Source organism: Pyrgilauda ruficollis, unplaced genomic scaffold, assembly GCF_017590135.1.
Source record: "Pyrgilauda ruficollis isolate IOZ18807 unplaced genomic scaffold, ASM1759013v1 scaffold67, whole genome shotgun sequence".
NCBI lineage: Eukaryota > Metazoa > Chordata > Aves > Passeriformes > Passeridae > Pyrgilauda > Pyrgilauda ruficollis.
In genome coordinates, this window is record NW_024528488.1 from 3,219,952 (window position 1) to 3,237,728 (window position 17,777).

General features: G+C 54.6%; 1 protein-coding gene across 2 annotated transcripts in view; it reads right to left on the reverse strand.

The window, feature by feature from the left end:
• LOC121362826 (gamma-aminobutyric acid receptor subunit beta-4) overlaps positions 1–13,817 on the reverse strand; it is a 71,391-nt gene extending 57,574 nt beyond the window's left edge. For both annotated transcript variants that reach the window (XM_041484677.1, XM_041484676.1), the window contains exons 1-2: positions 13,517–13,817; positions 9,193–9,281 (exon numbers count right to left, since the gene is read on the reverse strand). In XM_041484677.1, the coding sequence (XP_041340611.1) occupies positions 9,193–9,281; positions 13,517–13,596 (169 nt within the window). In that variant the 5' untranslated portion in view covers positions 13,597–13,817. The remainder of the gene's footprint in view (positions 1–9,192; positions 9,282–13,516) is intronic.
• Between the last annotated feature and the right edge of the window lie 3,960 nt (positions 13,818–17,777).

Below are 17,777 nucleotides of genomic sequence, written 5' to 3' on the forward strand. Positions count from 1 at the left end.
GACTGCAAAGAACAGGAGAAAAGGAAGGGGAGGGGGGGAAGATCAGAGAGGAAAAAAAGAGTTTTTAGCTACGGCACAGAACCAGGGATAAATGCCACAACCAGAAGAATAGCCTATAGGAATGGTGTGATCAGTGCTGCCCAACCCAGCCTGCTCAAAACAAACAGCAGTGCTCCCACATCCCAGCAGGAAGGGAGAATAACTCTTCTCCTTCCATTTCATGAGAACAGGATCAATCCCTGGGTCTCCAGAAAACCTGTTTTACTGACCATTCTGTTCATCCTATGGGGCTCCACCACCCAACTTTGCCCTTTCTCACACATGTGACGTGAATTCGTTTGAAAGACCTCGTGCCTTCATTAAACACATCTTTTGTCTTGTCTATGTTTCCGGTCATGCTTTAACAAGTGCATGATGTTTCACGTGAAATATCAAGATATAAAATCCTCCAGCAAGGGCTCTCTGCAAGAATGGATTTTTCAGACCAGACACTGTCAGTACCACCAGAAAACCCTCTCACATCCAGCCAGCCTGACACTGTAGCAGCCTCCAACTCTTTTTCTTTGAACCAGACATGGGTGAGAAAAGTGATTGCACACACAGAGTCTCTTTCACACAGCAGCACAACTGCAGCACATTCCTTGGCTTTTCTATTTCGTGTTACATGGATTAAAAATACTTCTCTGCCTAACTGGGATCCTGGGAGTCTTAGGAGATGAACAATGCAGGTATGTAAAGCTGCTCTGATGAACAGCTCCAGGGCAGTGAGAATATATTTTGAGCAATCAAAAGGACTTCTACTAATGGATTTTACACTCCTTTCACATTGTGCTTTCAGTGGCAGTCCCTCGAAGGCAAGTTTACTGGCAGGAATAATCTCAGAAATGGTGAGTGTTACGTAGATGTTTGTCAAGGAGGAGCATGCGTCCAGGTGATGTGGCAAATCTGCCTATAAACAACAATCTGCTTTTAGTCAGTTAATTAATTAAGAAGTATTGGAATTATTCTGCTAATTAGTAACTTGAATGTATTGCATCTTGATGTAAAAAAAAAAAATCTATGACTAAGGGTGGAGGCAAAATTCCTGGAATAAAAGCTTAGTTAAAATGATGATGACGTCTTTGTTTTAAGAGAGATCTCTGAGAGGTCCTTGCCAGCCCAGGGCCCTGCCATGGAGTGGAAGAGCAGCTGTGCCAGGGCCTGAGCAGAGCTGCAGTGAGAGGCTGCACCAGCCAAGGGGGAAAAGGAAAGAGAAGGGCAACCAAGTGCATTTGTCCCACACAGACTTGGGCATGAGACTTAACATCTCCTCCAGTTCCAGTTGAAAATGGATGACAGTGAAACTTTATGCTCCTCACTGGACACCAAATCCTGAAAAGCAGGCATAGCTCTGTGGCAGGCACACAGCTTGCTCAGAAACCCAAGGCCATTTTTGGGCTGAGGCTCAGGGGAACTCATCTCCATTGCTGTCTTCTCCTAAAACTGCCTCCACTGCTCTGTGCCAGAGACTCCTGTCTCGAAAGGAGGATAATAAGTGTGGCCACACCTGAGTGCACAAGGACGTTCAGTGTGCAGCAAGAGGTTCACAAGCTATGTCACACTGGAGGAAGCGACTGGTCTAACATCCTAAAATATTATTGCCCTCAAGAACAAAATTGTGAGGAAAACAAAATGGATGAAGGTTAGGTGGAAGGATGCCCACTGCTGAATGGATGTTATGGAGCCAGTTCTTAATTAAACTGTCCACAGCATCCTTGCTCATTCCTTTTCCTTGATTGATAGAGGATGGATTTGCAGGAGGGCAGTGCTGACAGTGTCCTGCCCACCCTGCAGTGAGTGAGGGAAGCCCACAGGAAAGGGAAGATGTTTTTGTGGCTGTGTCACAGGGTTCCTGTGTGCTCTGTCCTACCCCAGTCACCTGGAGCTCCCGGGTTTCAGCGAACTCTTGTGTGTCTCTCCCGGGGCACTGGGCCTGAGTGCTCACAGCTGTGGCTGAAATCAAGACAAGCTGTGCTCCAAACAGGCACTGCCTGCCTCCAGTGCTGCTGAGCATCCTGCAAAATCACCCCCTCACTGGGCACCCCTCAGCAGGGGATACCTTTGGCTCCTTGGGGGAGAGGTGTGAACACGCTCCTGCTGTACTGCTGTGCTTGGCAGCACTCACAAAAACAGCTGAGGCTGTGTGGAGAGCAGGTCTGAGCACAAAGCAGCCAGGAAAGCACAAGTCCACAAGATGGACTTGGGGTGCTCAGTCCCAGCCTTTGCACCAGACAATCAACCCACCCTAATCACCTGCTGTGGCCGCCTCAGCTGTCCCCACTGCCATGCCCCCAGCCTGTCCCCTCTGAAGGAAGGGAAGGAGAAAAACCAGCTCCATGTGTGAATGGCACCTTGGTGTGCTCTGCAGGGCTGCTCAGGAGGAGGCAACTCTTGGACCTTGCCTTCTGATGCACCCTCACAAGGGGACCAAACATAGATCCCTGGAGAAACCCCAATTCTGGCTTTTTCTGAAGTCTTGTGTGGCTGACTTTACAGACTCCAAGTCCTTTTCGCAGCATGTATTTCGTATAAAAAGAGCAAAGTGAAAAAAATAGAAATTCCATCATGTGGCAATGTGTTAACATCCACATATGTCCCAAGAAGGACGGGATCCTTTCATTTCCTGCCACTTCAGTTAATGAAGTAAGACACAACAGCAGGAGGTTGTCATCTTCCTTCTGGATTAGCCCTAGAGAGGATGTGACCCATGGTCTGGAGCCAGAAGTCACATAAACTAGGGAGGAAGTGAGGGCTGCACAGCTGCAGCCAGTTTTACTGACCAAGAATGGCCTTTTCTTAATGCTCTTTATTCAGGAAGGAAAGTGAGACTGCTGACAGCTGTAGTAGGTATTCACCTTTCCTTTGGCCTTGAGTGACACTGGGGTTTACAGACTTCCCAGACATCTTCTCTCTCTCCTTTCTCAATTAACTCCTTTCCCCAGCCTGATCCATAATTACCCCTCTGCTTTCACACCCAGAGCTGCTCTTCTGCCCCGCCACGGTGTGGGGACAGAAGGGTGACATTTCCTGGTGGAGTCAGGCTCTGTTAAGTGCAGCGTTTCACATTCACCCTGTGCCCAGCTCTGGGCAAGTCCTCCTGCGAGCAGGGAAGGAGCTGTCCCTGGTGGGACGAGAGCCTTCCTGCCAAATCTCAGCTCCCTGCCCCAAAAGGGCTGGCTCAAGGCATCTCAAAAGCTAAAGGAAAATTGAATCTAGCTGCTCTGAGATTTAAACATTTTTGCCACAGAAGAGGGGTGGAAAGCTGAGAACTAAAGCCTAGAAAGGCAGGTGAGCCCCCCCAGACAGGCAGCCCAGGACCAGCACCCGCTGCCCTCCTCCAGCCCCACACCCTGGTCCTCCTGCAGCAGCACCACTGCTCTGAGGTGCTGCCCTGGCACCAGAGGCAGTGGGGACACAGCCCTTGTGCCAGCCAGGTTGCTGGTGGCCCCTGGGACACGCCTGCTCCCCATGCACAGGGGCCAGCCTTGCAGTAGGCGCCGTCACTTTCATCCCCCAACATTCTAGGACAGGGAAAAAAAACCCAGCACGTACATGCTTTGGCTTGTTCTCAGAAATTTCTGAATCACTTTTCCTAAAATTTCTCCCCCTCCCCTTCAAAAATCCAAAGCAATCTAGCTGCCTGGAAAAAACCACCACCTGACATGCAGTGGAAAACAGGGACATTTTTGGGAAGGCTTGAACAGTACCGCCAGCCTTGACCATGGAAGAAACCAAATTCCAATTCCTTCCAGCACAGGACCACTAAGAGCAGCAGCTTCCCAGGCACACAGGGCTGGTGGGCCAGGGAAATAACACAAGCACCCCATCCCCTGCTGCTGCAGCCGTGCCAGCCGGCGCAGCCGCTCAGCCCCGCCAGTTTTGGAGCCTTGAACCACTGACGATGCTTCACTGCAACACTTTATGCATCAGCAATCATTTATTTTTACAATTCTGGCTTTCAAGTGATGCTGTTACACAGGGAAAGGCTGAGGATTTCACCCCCAATTCCACTGAATCTGGAGTGGCCACTGAAGAAGGAATACTGGGGAATAAACAGGACGTGGGAGCAGGGCTGGGTGCCCAGGGGGGTGGAGGTGTGATGGAGCAGAGAGGAGCTGAGAGCAGGAGGGCCAGGGCACAGAAGGGAGGAAGGCCAAGATATTGCAGCAAAGAGGGGTTTGGATATCCCAAATGAGGGTGATCAGAGCTGGGAAGCCTCATCCATGACACAAAGCAGATGAGGAGCAGGACACAGGCTCATTTCAACCCAAGACCCCTTAATTGCTAATTTTTCTTAGGGAAGTTTGAATTTAAAATGGAGCAGGGAAATCTGCTGGATCCACAGGCATGAAAACCCAGGATTTACTGTACAATCCCAAGGGCTTCACGGTCATTCTGTTTCACCAGACATTTCCAGACACTTGCATTCCCCCCAGGAGAAACACCAGGAACCCTGCACTCCAGGAGGGCTGGCAGCAAGGAGCAGAGAGTGCCCTCACCTTGCTTTTGGCTACCAAGACCTGCAAATGATGTTGGAAAACCATCAAGAGCCATCTGCTTGGAACTCTTGCAAAGTTTTGGGCTGGAAACGTTGCACCAACAGAGAGCAGCTGAGTCACTGAGCTCAAGTAGGATCTTCCTGCCATTCCTTCATTGCCTTCTCTACCCTGGGGCAATACCATCTTACTTTGCTTTCTTTTCCTTTTTTTCTCCTATGGAACTAATGCTTCTGAAAGTGAGTGCCTAAGAGCACTTACAAGAGCCAGGGCGCTGCTCTGAGATGATTCCCAGACATTATCTGCAGCACTCCCTGCTCAGCCAGCCCTAAGTCGTGGACATCCTGCTCACCTGGTGGTGTAATTAGTGTGCTATATAAATCACCCCCCAGGCTGTCCATCCCTCAGGGCCAGCTCATGGCACCCACCTGGGATTTGATGTCCAAAACCCTCTCTCTGCATTGTTCTGGTCTTACAGTACCAGGACAAAGATCTCTCTCTTGGAGGCTTGGCTGCATCTTGCTGCTCCCTGCACACCCCTCCTGAAGGCTGCTCCACATCCCGCCACAACCCTGGCCAGACCCTTTGGACTTGTTTGCCACCACCCCCTCCTGCCCCTCAGCGCCAGGCCCTCTCCTGCACTAGCCCCATCCCACCCTGGCACTGTCCCACATCTCCAGCACGGGGTGACACTCCAGGGCTTGGGGACAGCAGCTGAAACACGAGAGGGCCTGTCCCTCAGGCTGCTCCCTCCTAACCAGGGTGGCTTTCCCGTGGAGTTGCTCCCAGATTTTTCCCTCATCTCCACACGGCTCCAGCTGTCCCCTTTGGTGTCCCCCCACTCAGCCCAGCTCCCCAGGTGAGCACATGGCACTCATTGCCACGGCTCCACCCCTGAGAGCTGACCTGCTCATCGGCCTAATGGGTTTGCAGGGGGGTGGGGAGAGCGAGGAGAGCGAGAGGCTGATGCTTCTCAGCCACTCAGCTCGGCCCAGAGCTAACGAGGCATCTCAAAATTAAAAAGTGAACTGCAATCCCCAGCAGGCCTGTCCTCCTTTTGGCATTAGGCGGAGTTCTCTTTCTCTTTTTCAAAAAAAATTAAAAAAAAAAAAGAGACCTGAGGAGCCACGAGTTGTGTTTGGAGCTGTGGAAGCACCACATCCTGGGCAGGGTGGGGGTGCTGGGATGAGCCTGGGGGCTCTCTTAGAAAGACTGTGAGGGGCAAGAACTGCCTCAGCATGGCAGGTGGTACATGGGAACAGGTCCTTCCACGTGCCTTCACACCCAAAGGATCCCAGTTGCTCCTGCTCTACAGGCAGGAGTGAATGGGGGAGGCACCCCAGGACGTGGAGCTGGGACATTGTCCCCAAGGCTGAGAGGGTGGGGACAGGGCAGGGTGACTGCCACTGATGTGGGGACAGGACAGCAAGGAGGAAACAACTCTGCTGCAGGAGGAAAACATGGGGAAAGCAGCAGGAAAGAGCAGGGAAGGGAGAAAGGGAAGCCAGACTGGTTCGTCGTGTCTGTGGGTTGCATTCCTCATGTGGGAATCTGTCTGGGAAGCACCTGGCTGTGCCCACACCTCCAGGGAGCCCAGCACTGGCTGCTGTGACATTCCTGCCCCTGGTGCCTCGTCCTTGAGCCACAGGGAGCTGAAGGCTCTGGCTTTAGAGGCACAGCTCACCCTGGTTCCTGGGCAGCTGAGTTGCAGCTGCTTTGCTCCACTCCTCGCCACTTGGGCAGGCAGCTGCCTGTCCTCCAGACCCCTGGCCACTCTTGGCCAGCCCTGAGCAGCTCCATGACATCCCTGTGGGGCACAGGGCTCCCAGCAGGACCTGCCACCCCTCCAGGGTGCCACCTTGGCCATTCCCAGCTCACCCTAACTGGTGTTCCCAGGATGGGAGCACAGGGGGTGGTGGGATCACCTCCCCACAGAGAGGGCTACACCCCACCTGCCCAGCTGGGAGGCAGAGGAGGGGTGGCAGGGCAGTCCAGGTGGAGCACAGGGCAGTCCTGGAGAGCAGGCCAGTCCTCAGGATGCTGGAACTAGAGCTCAGTCCCACACGGCCCTGGGGACAGCAGGGCTGCACACACACAGGCCCCAGGCCTTTGCCCAAACTGTGCCTTTTCCACAGAATCACAGCACATCAGAGCAGGAGGGCATCCACAAAGATCACCCAGTCCAACTCCTGACCCTGTCCAGGACACCCCAACATCCCCTTCCTGTGCCTGAGAGCATTGTACAAACACTCCTGGAGCCCTGGCAGCCCTGGGGACATGACCATTCCCTGGGGAGACTGTTCCACGTTCCAATCACCCTCTGGGGAAAGAACCTTTTCCTAATATCCAACCTGAGCCTCCCCAGGCACAGCTTCAAGCTGTTCCTGTGTGTCCTGTGGCCGTGCCACCTGCACACAAGTTACTGGGGAGCACTTCACCCTCTCCACACAGGACTGGGAGCCACACAGGGTTAAACACCTCCTGGCATGACCCCACTGGATTTCACCTAGAAACAGGTTTGATCCAAAAGCCCAGAGAGCTGGTGAGCTCTGGGTACAGCAGTGGTACAAGGAACCTTCCACCCCTTTCCCTGGCCTTGTAACACCAACAGTCTCCAGCTTCCAGACGCTTGTGTCAGCCCAGCTGGAAATGCTGCAGGAATTTTGCCTGGATGAGCCTGTCCTGGGGAGGGAGCCAGGCATGCTGATAGTTTGGGCATCCCTGCACCACGAGCACCAAGTGCTCCCCACCAGGACCTTGCTCTCACGAGCAAAGGGAAGGACAAGAAAGGGTGAAGGGCAACAGTGGGGCAATTACAGGGAAGAGAGTTATGGTCATAATTCTATTTCTTTGCTTGAGTGAGGAGAAATGCAGCTTGCACTAAGGGAATTCAGAGTAAAATCAAATGAAATGCCAGGGCTGCCCAGCCCCATCCATCCTGCAGTGCCTGCCGAGCCCAGCCCCAGCACTGCACAGATCTGTAGGGTCAGCAGAGGAAGGGCCCAGTCCTGTCCTGGATGTCCTGGGGGCTGGAATCAGGGGACAAAAACCTGGTGGCCCTAGCCCGTGGCTCCCTGTGCTCCGTGACTGCAGAGCCAGCTCTCCTCCTGCTGCACTGGATCACAGTCCCTGCCATGCCTTTACACCCTGCTCCTCTTCCAGTTTTATGTCATCTCCACGGCTCTCCCCCTCATAAAATGTGACTGCACCAATTTCTGTGGTCAGGCCTGGCCAGGTAATAGGGACATTTCGTGTTTGCTGGGCAGAGCCTTTAAATCAAAGCCAGCCTATCCCAAGTTCAAAGAGAGAGGGAAGATCTGGGAAGATCTGGAAGCCCTGTTTGCCTGCAGGATGCTGCAGCCAGAGTGTCTCCCCACTGCCCTGGGTGACCTCCCAGGGGCCCCTGAGCACTGTGGAGGGGTGGGCATCATCTCCCCACCCAGCCCTCAATGAGGCCAGGGCCCAGCAGCACTTGGTGCTGCCTCCCGAAATCCCCTGTTCCAGCACGGGGTAGAACGAGGAGATGAGGGTGGTGGGGATGGTGTTTGTGGGGTGGAAGGGACTCTGCTGAAGGGTACGGGGTGGTCAGAGCATGGGGCAGGTCTGGGTGAGGTGCAGGGAAACCAGAGGCTTCAAGGAGAAACGGGTTTGGTCATGGGGAACAGCGATGGTGCCTTCAAACCCTGCTGAAAGCAGTGAGGGTATTCCTTCACTCCCAGCTTCTGGGAACCACGGAGCAGCCGTGCTGAGAGAAAACTGCTCCCTTGAGCCACTAAATAATTGTCCCTGGGCTCTCTTCCCCCTGAGAGCACAGGCATGAGCCTATTGCCCATCAGTGCCGTGGAGAGGGACACCTGGATGTGTAGCTGTCCTCCCTGGACGTGTAGCATCCCCCAGCCCCTCACATCTCCTCATTAGGAGGAAACAGCATTGCCCAGAAAAGACTTAAAACAGCCAAGCTTGGCAGGCTGAGTCCAGAAGCCCTCAAATCCCCCTCCCTGTGCTTTTCCAGTGCCTGCTCCTCTCCAAGAAATGGACCTCAATTGGACCTGGGAACACGACAGTGCCCAAAGATTTTCCATATTTCATCTCCACCAGGCCCTTGTGGTTCTCCTGCTTGCTCACAGGACCCAAGGGAGGAATTGAAGATCCTTGCCCCTCCTGCTGAGTGGCAGCCAGGCCACCAGCTCCCCAGGGAATATTTTATGCCTCACTGTTGCTGAGGGAGCAGGTTTGCAGGCCGACCAACAGCCCCACCAGACAGACCCTCTGCAGGGAAAAGAGCCAAAATATCTGGCACTGGGAGCACAAATGGAGGAGGGGTGACTTGTTGTCCGTGATGGAGGAAAGCTGGGAGCAAAGGAAAAGCTGAGTGTCTCTGTTGTGGCAAAATATCCCCAGAAACGTCACACCATGGACAGCCAGCTGCCTGCAGAGATGGGTGAGGCTGGAAGGAGAGCAGCCAGCGAGGGGAGAAGGAAAAGCAGGAGAGGTGACAGAAATGTGAGGGAGAAGGACATAAGGAGGTGAGGGATAAGGTTGGAGATGTCTGAGGGGAGCACTGCCCACGGTGTGAGTGCCAAGGGGCCAGCACAGGCACAGACACAGCCACAGCCCCTGCCCCTGTCCCCTGTCCCCTGCCCCTGCCTCACCATACCTCCGAAGTCAGGCCTGAGGCGGACGTCATAGCCCTTGAGCAGTTTGTCCACAATCTCTTTCACCACAGAAATATTTCCAGTGGAGGGGCTGAAAGACAAAAGAAGAGAGTTCTCATCATCCCGTGTGGCACCAGGGGTCCCGGCCAGCTACCTCAGCATCCGTCACACCCCAGGGCACCAGGGCACCTCAGCCACGAGCAGAGCCTCTCTGTGCTCTCCCTCACTCGTGTCTTCTGTCCTTGGCACAGCTCCCAGCCCCCCACCTGCCCACGACCCCACAGGAGCCCTGAGCCATCCTGGGAGGGGCTCAGAAGTCTCAGCAGTGTTTTGGCTCCTCTTCTACAGCTCACCCTGACTCCAGGGCACCCCAAGCTCTGTCCCTTGGTGTCCCTCTGGTTTAGGCACCCCAGGGGTCCTGCTGCTGCTGCACCCCTCAATGAGCATCCTGGGCACTGACCCAAATACCCGGGGGCTTCCCTGTCTGTGCCCACAGAGGGGTGCACAGACAGAGGCAGAAATTGTGCTTTCTGTGCCCCAGGCTGTGCTTGGGGCAGCTGCAGCTCTCCCTTGCAGGTCTCACTCCCCTTCCTCAGCCCAGCTGGGCTCTTGCTCCAGGTCTTACATCAGCCAGCACAGACTTGGCACGTCCCAAGGTCCCCACTACACGAGTGGCCCCCAGCAGGCACCCTGCCCTGTCACACAGCCCAGTGCAGCCTCTGCTTCCCACTGCACCCAGGGCTTTCTTCAGGTTACTGAAGCAAACAAGGAAGATATTGAAGAAAACAATATCTCCTTCTTCTCCTACAGCCTCGATATACGGTTGATCTTTGCCATGTAAAAATTCAGTTTCTGTCACTCAGCATCACTGTGACTTCTTAGCAACGCAGATCAAGAGGCAGAGCCAGGGAAGGAGAGTCCATCTTCCCCTCTGTGTGCCAGAGCAGCAATCCTTTCCCTGGCAGCCCTTTAACCTGCACACAGAGGGGGCAGATGTCCTCCCTAACACCCATCCAGCCGTAACAGCCAGAAAAGAGCTCCTCCTGAAATCAGCCCAAGGGCCAAACCTAAACTGAAGGTGGGAAACCAGAAAGCAGGGGATGCTAAAAATACTGGCCCTATTGAGTGCTGCGGGGTGTATCAGGTTTTGTGCCTGAATCCCCAGCCTCTGTGCCACCCTCGTCCCCTGCTTTGCATGAGAATAGAGACCCTGCCGGTGACAACTGCTGCTCTTTGCAGTCACCCACCACAACAGCATGTCTCCCTGTCAACACCGCCTCCCACATCCATCCCAGGCAACCTGGAAAGCTGCACCACGGCACTGCCTCTGCCAGCCCCGTGCCAGGGGCTGCCGCTGGCATGTCCCTGTGTCTGCACACACAGACACATAGACAGACAGACAGACAGACAGGCGTGCTCCCCTGGCTGCACGGAGGGGGTAGGGACTCCCTGCCTGTGCACACAGACACAGGGGAGCACTGGGTGAGGCTACAGAGCACACACAGAGGTGTGTGCACGTGTGTGACCACCTCCCAGCAAGGGCCTGGAGGTGGCTGGGGGTGACAGTGGGTGCAAACCTTGCTCCGCTGGGGTGTGATGAGACACTGGGCTGTGGACATGATTTATGAGGAGCACAGAAGCAGGCATTTGTGGGTCTGGTGATCCAGACTCTCCCTAGAACTGTGGGTAGAGGCACGTGGGACCACCTGGGAGCCTGGGCAGCTCTCAGGACTCTGGATGTGCAGGAATTTCTCAGCAGGACTGGGATGTGCAAATATGAGGCAGCACCCAGCTCTGGTGCATGCACAACCAACGAGCCCTCGTGCTGGCAGGGGAAGGGGTCTGAGCTCCACTCCTGAGCGTGCTCCTGAGAGGGGTGCAGCTCTTCCTCACAGGGCTTTAATCACTGTGAAAAGGCCAGGGAGGTGTGCGCAGGTGGGCGCTTTCACAACGCCGTGTCCAGGCTTGCAAGGTCCACTTGCACCTGTGGATTTCTCTGCAGGTGTGTGAGGTTTTGCAGCATGCAAAACACAGTCCTGTCACTGAGCACTGGGAGCGTGCAGCAGCATTTGCTCATCTCCAGACAGCCATTCCTAGGTACACAGACTCCCATATTCATAACGTGGACATTTCTCAAGGGATTTGGACACCTCTGCTTGGCTTCCTGCAGAGCATAAACTCAGGAATCAGTGTTTACCTCATTAATATAAGAAGGGAAATTGAGGTAGAGACAGCAAACAATGTGTCTGCAGAGAGGGGCAGAGTGGGAAGAGGGCCACGGGGACTCTTTCCTCCTCACCAGCTACAAGGTGGCCTAGTGAGAGAATAAACCATCATGATTAAGGACAAGGTCTTTTGCCTCCCAGTGCTCCCTGTGATCCAAAAAGCCACATCCCTCCCACTGAGGAGGCAAGTCGTGCATTTGCCCAGCTGTGGGCGAGCAGCTGCATGCCAGTGCTATTCCTGGCGAATGTGGGTCTGCATCCGCTCGGGGAGCACACACAGCCAGCCTGTGATCTGAATTCCGGAGTGCTGTGCCCCTGATTCTGTGTCAGTGGCCATGTGCTCTGCACAGCCACGTACCCTTGCAGCCAAACATCTCCATCCCAGCACCCCGTGCTGCTGGCTGGGGTGTGTAGGAGTAGCTGGAGGCTCGTGCACATGGAGAGTGTTTTGTCTCTGAGCTGTGCACAGGCACACACGCAGACTACGGGTGAGAATCGGTGCTGGACAGACAGACACATGCTAGGACACACGTCTGAGCAAAGGGGCTTGCTGTGGGCTTTGAATGTCACACATTAGCTTGGCCAGTGCCTCCCAAGCTGCCTGCGTGTGTGTCCCCACACAGCAGGACCACGCATGAATGGTGTGGGCAAGGTGGGCGCGCCTGCGCCTGCGTGTGTTTATAACCACGGGAGCACAAATGTGGGCACCCACAGCCCTGCAAGGACCTGTGAGTGTTTATAACCATGGGAACACAGCCCCGCAAGGACCTGTGAGTGTTTGTGACCAGGGGAGCACAATCTGGGCACCCACAGCCCTGCAAGGACCTGTGTGTGTTTATAATGATGGGAAAACAAATGTGGGCACCCACAGCCCTGCAAGGACCTGTGCGTGTTTATAACCACGGGAACAAAAATCTGGGCACCCACAGCTCTGCAAGGACCTGTGCGTGTTTATAACGATGGGAGCACAAATCTGGGTACCCACAGCCTCACAGTGTGTGTGTGTGTGTGTGTGTGTGTGTGTGTGTGTGTGTTTATAATGACAGGAACACAAATCTGGGCACCCACAGCTCCAAGAGGAACTATGCATGTTTATAATGACGGCAGCACAAATGTGGGCACCCACAGCCCCGCAAGGACCTGTGCGTGTTTATAGCGATGGAAGCACAAATGTGGGCACCCACAGCCGCACAAGGACTGCGTGTGTGCGCCGGGATCGCGCAGCTCCCCGAGCACGGCTGGGCAGGGAGATGCCAGAGCTCCCCCCGCCAGCGCGCAGGGACAAACGCACCTGCCCGCAGGTGTGCGGAGGGAGGCAGGGAGGGAGGGTGAGCAGCAGCAGGCAGCGCTACCGCCGTGCGTGAACGAGCGGATGAGCGAGCAAACAGGTGCGCTCCGCACACCTTGGCCGGGCTGGATGGGCGCCCGCAGCTCCGGAGCGCCGCGAGAGCTCCGGGCACAGCCCAGGAACAGCCTGAGCGGGCAGGGGAGCGGTGCCAGCTCTGCCCGGTGCCACGCAGGGCAGCTGAAGCTGCGCGCTGGAGGTGTGAGCGAGTGACACACGGGTGCACGGCTGGCTGCGCACACGCAGGGCCGGATCCGGATGGATGGCACCCGCGGAGGAGGTGTTGCATGCCACCGATCCGCGCGGGGCACGGCCGTGGCATCGCCCCCGGGGCTCCGCAGAGCCGCGGCTGTGGCACAGCGCAGCCCGCACGGATGCGAGCGTGGCTGCGTGTGCACGGCCAAGGCAGCCCGTGCCGGGCGCGCAGCGCAGCTCCGGGGCTCCTGCGGGCACCATGTTCCCCGGCAAAGCCCTTCGCTTGGCCATTTTCCCCCGGGCTGGGCAGGGGGACACGCACACACGCTCTGCGAGGTGGGCTCCGTCCGCAGAGTCTGCTCCACATCTCATGTACGAGCATCCCTCCTCCCCCCGAACGGCGCGGGCTGGGGAATAACAATAGCAGACGGCAGGGGAAGCGATTTGGGGAAAGAACCCCCTCCTCTTCCCCACATCCAGCTCGATGGAGAAAAGCCCGACCAAGACAAACAAGCCCTGTGCCAGCCCCCCGTCCCTGCAGCCTGGGATCGCAATCCTTACCTTTGCGCACAGCAGGCGAGACAAAGAGCTGCTAAAGCAGAGACAATTCCACTCAATCTGTCTGCCTGAAATGTCCACATTTCCACAAAGACGAAGGATGAAAAAAAAATCTTTGGAGGGGAGGGGAAAGAAAGATGGATCTTCTGAAGTCCCCCTCCAAAAAAAGGGGGGGAGGGAAAAAAGAAACCAACCCCCCCCCCAGTTAATGATTTCCTAGAGAAAAAGAATAATGACAAAAAATTTAAAAATGAGGGGGAAAAATATCCCCCCCCCCGCTCCTTCAGTGCCAGTCAAAGAATTCGTTTCTTCTTCCTTTCAGCATCCTCTCAACAAGAGACATCCTCTGGCAATGGAGAAAATCCCAAGAGAAAGAAAAATAAAATGCCCCAAAATGGGCTCAGCAAAATGTGAAATCGAATCTCACAGGTACGCGGCAGAAGAAGACGGAAAAAATTAAAAAAAAAAAAAAAGGAAAAAGAAAAAACCCAACTCAGTGTCCCCTGAGCACTCCACTTGGATTATTTTTCCTCCTGCTCTTTTGCCATCCGGTTCTGCAGATGTTGCATGGCTCCTGCTACCCACCTTCAGAGAGGAGGAGGAGGAGAAAGAGCGTGTGTGTGTGTGTGTGTGTGTGTGTGTGAGAGAGAGAGAGAGAGAGAGAGAGGGAGGACGTGTGAGTTTTCGAGCAATATGATTTTATTCTGGATTTTACCTATTTGCTCCCCCTTTCCTCTTTATTTTCCAACGGGGGAAGGGGAAGCCACCCAGCCCCACTGTGCAGTTATTTTATTTTAGGGAAATCTCAGGCTCGTCACTTGGGAGGTTTGGGGCTTTTGTGAAAAGGCTAAAAGGAAAAAAAAATAAAATAAAAAAGGAACAGCAAATGCAGCCCCGTGAATAAAAAAAATTACATATATGCATGTGTAGAAAATAGATAAATCCCTGTCTGCAGAAGGGCTGCTCTCGCAGGCAGGGCTGGATGTCTCCCTAGTGCTGTTGCCGCAGCTCCTGTGGAGTTTTGCTGCTCATTGCAAAGTCACAAGAGGAGGGGAGGAGAGAGGGAGTTTGTGGTTGGGGAGGGGGACTCTCCGGACAAATTGGGATCCTGACGTCATGGCTGACAGCATTAACCCCTGCTGGCTTGCAGAGAGGATGGATGAGCATTTTTGCTGAGGTGGATTTTTGTTTTTTTTCCCCGGGGAGGTGGGCACAGGGAAGATGATGGGAAAGGTGATGGCATTTTGGCAAGAGGGGGGCTGTGCCTGGGCAAGAGTGGCTCAGCTGTGAGCGCTGATGGGTGCTGTGGCTGCCTGAAACACTGTCATCAGCACAGGCTGAGCTTCCTCCTGCAGCCACAGAGATGGAAAATGAGGTGATTTCCTCAGAATGTCTCCATGCCACAGAGCCCAGTGGCCTGGTGGCCTCCTCCAGGGGCACTGGGGGAGATCTGGAGGCTCTGCTGGGGCTGGAGACTCCCCCAGGCTGGGGAAGCCCAGTTCAGGAGGGATGCTCAGCTCTCCCTGAAGGATGCTGTTATGCATACAATGGAGGTTGTGGGAAAAGGGAGCTGGACTTCCAGAAATGCTGCTGAGGATCAGCTCCTGGTGCTGGGGCTTTGCCTGCTGGAATGGTAACAGCCATTGAAATCACCACAGCCTCCTGTGCACCAGCCTCTGATCTTTGTCTTACAAAATAATATAATGAAGGAACTCTCCATCAGGCATGCAGTAATGTACTACCAGGAAGGATTTTTTTTTTTCTCTAGGAAAAAGAAGAGATCCAGCAGCACTTTGAATGCAGAGCAGAAGCCACGGCTCAAGGAGGAAACGTCTGAGCTCTCACCAGCCTGGATGGGATCTCCTCTGCACCTGCCTGGCAGCTCAGAGCAGCCCTTCTGAACAGGTACATCCTGGTTTGCACCCGAGTGTAGATGGTCTCCAAAGCCCTCTGGGACAAGGGGCAGAGCAGATGTGTCACTGCAACTGGGCAGGACCAGCTCCAAAATGCCTCTGAAGGGGCACAGGGCAATGTCCAGTGGCCACTGGGGAGCTGCTCTGTCCTGCCCTCCCTGCAGGGAGATCAGGTCTTTTCCAACCCAGTGATTCTGTGAATTCTGTAAGTTCTGTGTGAATCTGAGAGCATCCTTCTCTCTGGGATTCCTAATGCTCCTTTCCCTCATACCTGGCTTGGCTCTACTTGGTTTCCTCATCAGAGGCATCAGATCCTGTGCTCCCAGTCTCCTTCTCCCAAAAAACCTGGTGGGGAGTGACATTTCTGAGGAGCTTCCCCCTGGCAGGCCACATGCGCTATGGCCGTGCAGAGCCACCAAACCAGGGAACAGCTGAGTGCTGTGCTGAGCTGGCCTGGAGTCACTGGGGACACTGAACCTGTGGGGCTCGTGGGGCAAAGGAAGGCTGGGAGAAGGTTTAACATCTACAGTGAGGCTGGGCTACAATGAGAAGGGAGAAGTTCTTCTCACTTACTCCTGAGGCTGGTGGAAAATGTTCTCTGCTTGGTTTAGTGCCCAGACCACCCCTGCTTGTCCAGACTTAGCAAATTAAGCTCAGAGCAGTGATCTCTACTGCCTTCCCAAAGACCAAAGCAAGTAAGTGGCACTTGTCACCTGCCAGTGAATGTGCCTGCCCCTGTGGAGTCAGGGCCATGTTGCCCATGGCTTTCACTGCTGGCCACTCAATGTGGCCTCCACAGGGAGTGCAGGGATCTCCCCAGGACACCCAGCTGGTGACATTTCACTGCATGGCAGCACAGAGCAAGCCTGTGTGCCTGGGCTCCCAGTGCTGGCCCTGCACTGTGCCCTCAGGATGCTCCTGGGCTCCCACACACCAGGTGTCACAAGCAATTCATGCTTTGTCACCATCCCCAGGAGATTGTGGCTCCCTAATTCCTGTGGCTGAGGGGTCCATGGCCAAAGCTGTAGGGTTTCTCCACAACTCTGTTGAAGAAGAGGAGCCAGCCCAGCAGATCTGATCTTGCAGGATGTCCCCACGTGCCCAGGATGAGCTGCCTGGTGCCATCAGGTGCTGGCTGTGTACAGGTACAGCATTTACCTCCTCTGCTGCTGCCAGCACGCAGAGCTCCTGACAGCACAGACCTTCTGAAGCATTTATTCTGATTTAAGCTGCTGGGCACCAGGAGGAGCTCTTGGGGAGATGAGAAGCATTTGCCCCCAGGCACCAGAGGCCCCATTAAGCCCTGCCTGGTCCCTTCCTGTTCTGCCCCCTTTGCTCTGCTCCCTCCCACCAGCCATGATTGCAGGTTACTGGCAGGAAAGGTAAGTGAAAGGCAAATGTCAGAGGCACACATGAAGAGGAAAAATTATGCTCACAAATGGTGACATTTGTGCTTGCAAGTTCTCCCAGTTGGGAGCAGAAACCGTGTCACATGAATTATCTGACCACTCAGCCACAACAGGGAACTTTGGAAAGCCCTGCTTGGCAGGGAATGCATCCAAAGGAGCTGCTGGGTGCTGCTGAACACCCTACCTGGAGCCATGTTCTGGATAAAGGACTGCTCTGGAGTTAGTGCCCACCTCTGCTGGCTCTCGTGAAGGCTGATGCAGATGTGCCCATGCTCACTGAGGGGTTTGTTCCTTGCCCTCCAGAAGATGGGCCCCTCCCAGAGCCCCAAAAGCTGTGTCTCCCTCCCCTGCTGGGGGCTGCCTGCTCTCCAGGGAGGGCCCAGTGAGGGGCTGTTCTGAAGTTCACATTCTGACCCTGCCAGTGTCTGTGAGAGGCTGCTGGGGATGCTGTAACCACCCTGCAGAGGCCATGGGCATGGTGTTTGTGGCCATTTGCTGTCCTCCACTATTAAATCACTCATTTTCACTCCTCTGTTACTTCCTGATCTGCTGAAATCTCCACACCCTGGCCTCTCTTCTTCTCCAGTGGTCACTACCAGTTCCAAGCCCCAAGTGCTGCTTTTCCCAAGGGCTTGCCACCAAGGTGAAAAATCTCCCTCACCCCCTCTCCCAGCCAGCTGGAGAGCTGGCTCTTCTGCCCAGCCAACAATTCCCAGAAGAAGATGGTTGTTCCTCTAAAGCAGAACAAGGACAAGAGCAGAGAAAGAAAAAGAACTTTTATAAAACCAGAAATTTAATGGAAGTCCTGCAGAAAAAGAGAAAATGCAGTCTTACAGCTGGCATTTCTGTGCAGAAGGTAGAAAACAACCTGAAAATAAATGAAGTGCACTGCATGAGGTGGAAATAGAGACAAGCAGAGGCAAAGGGGAGTTTTCCCATCCT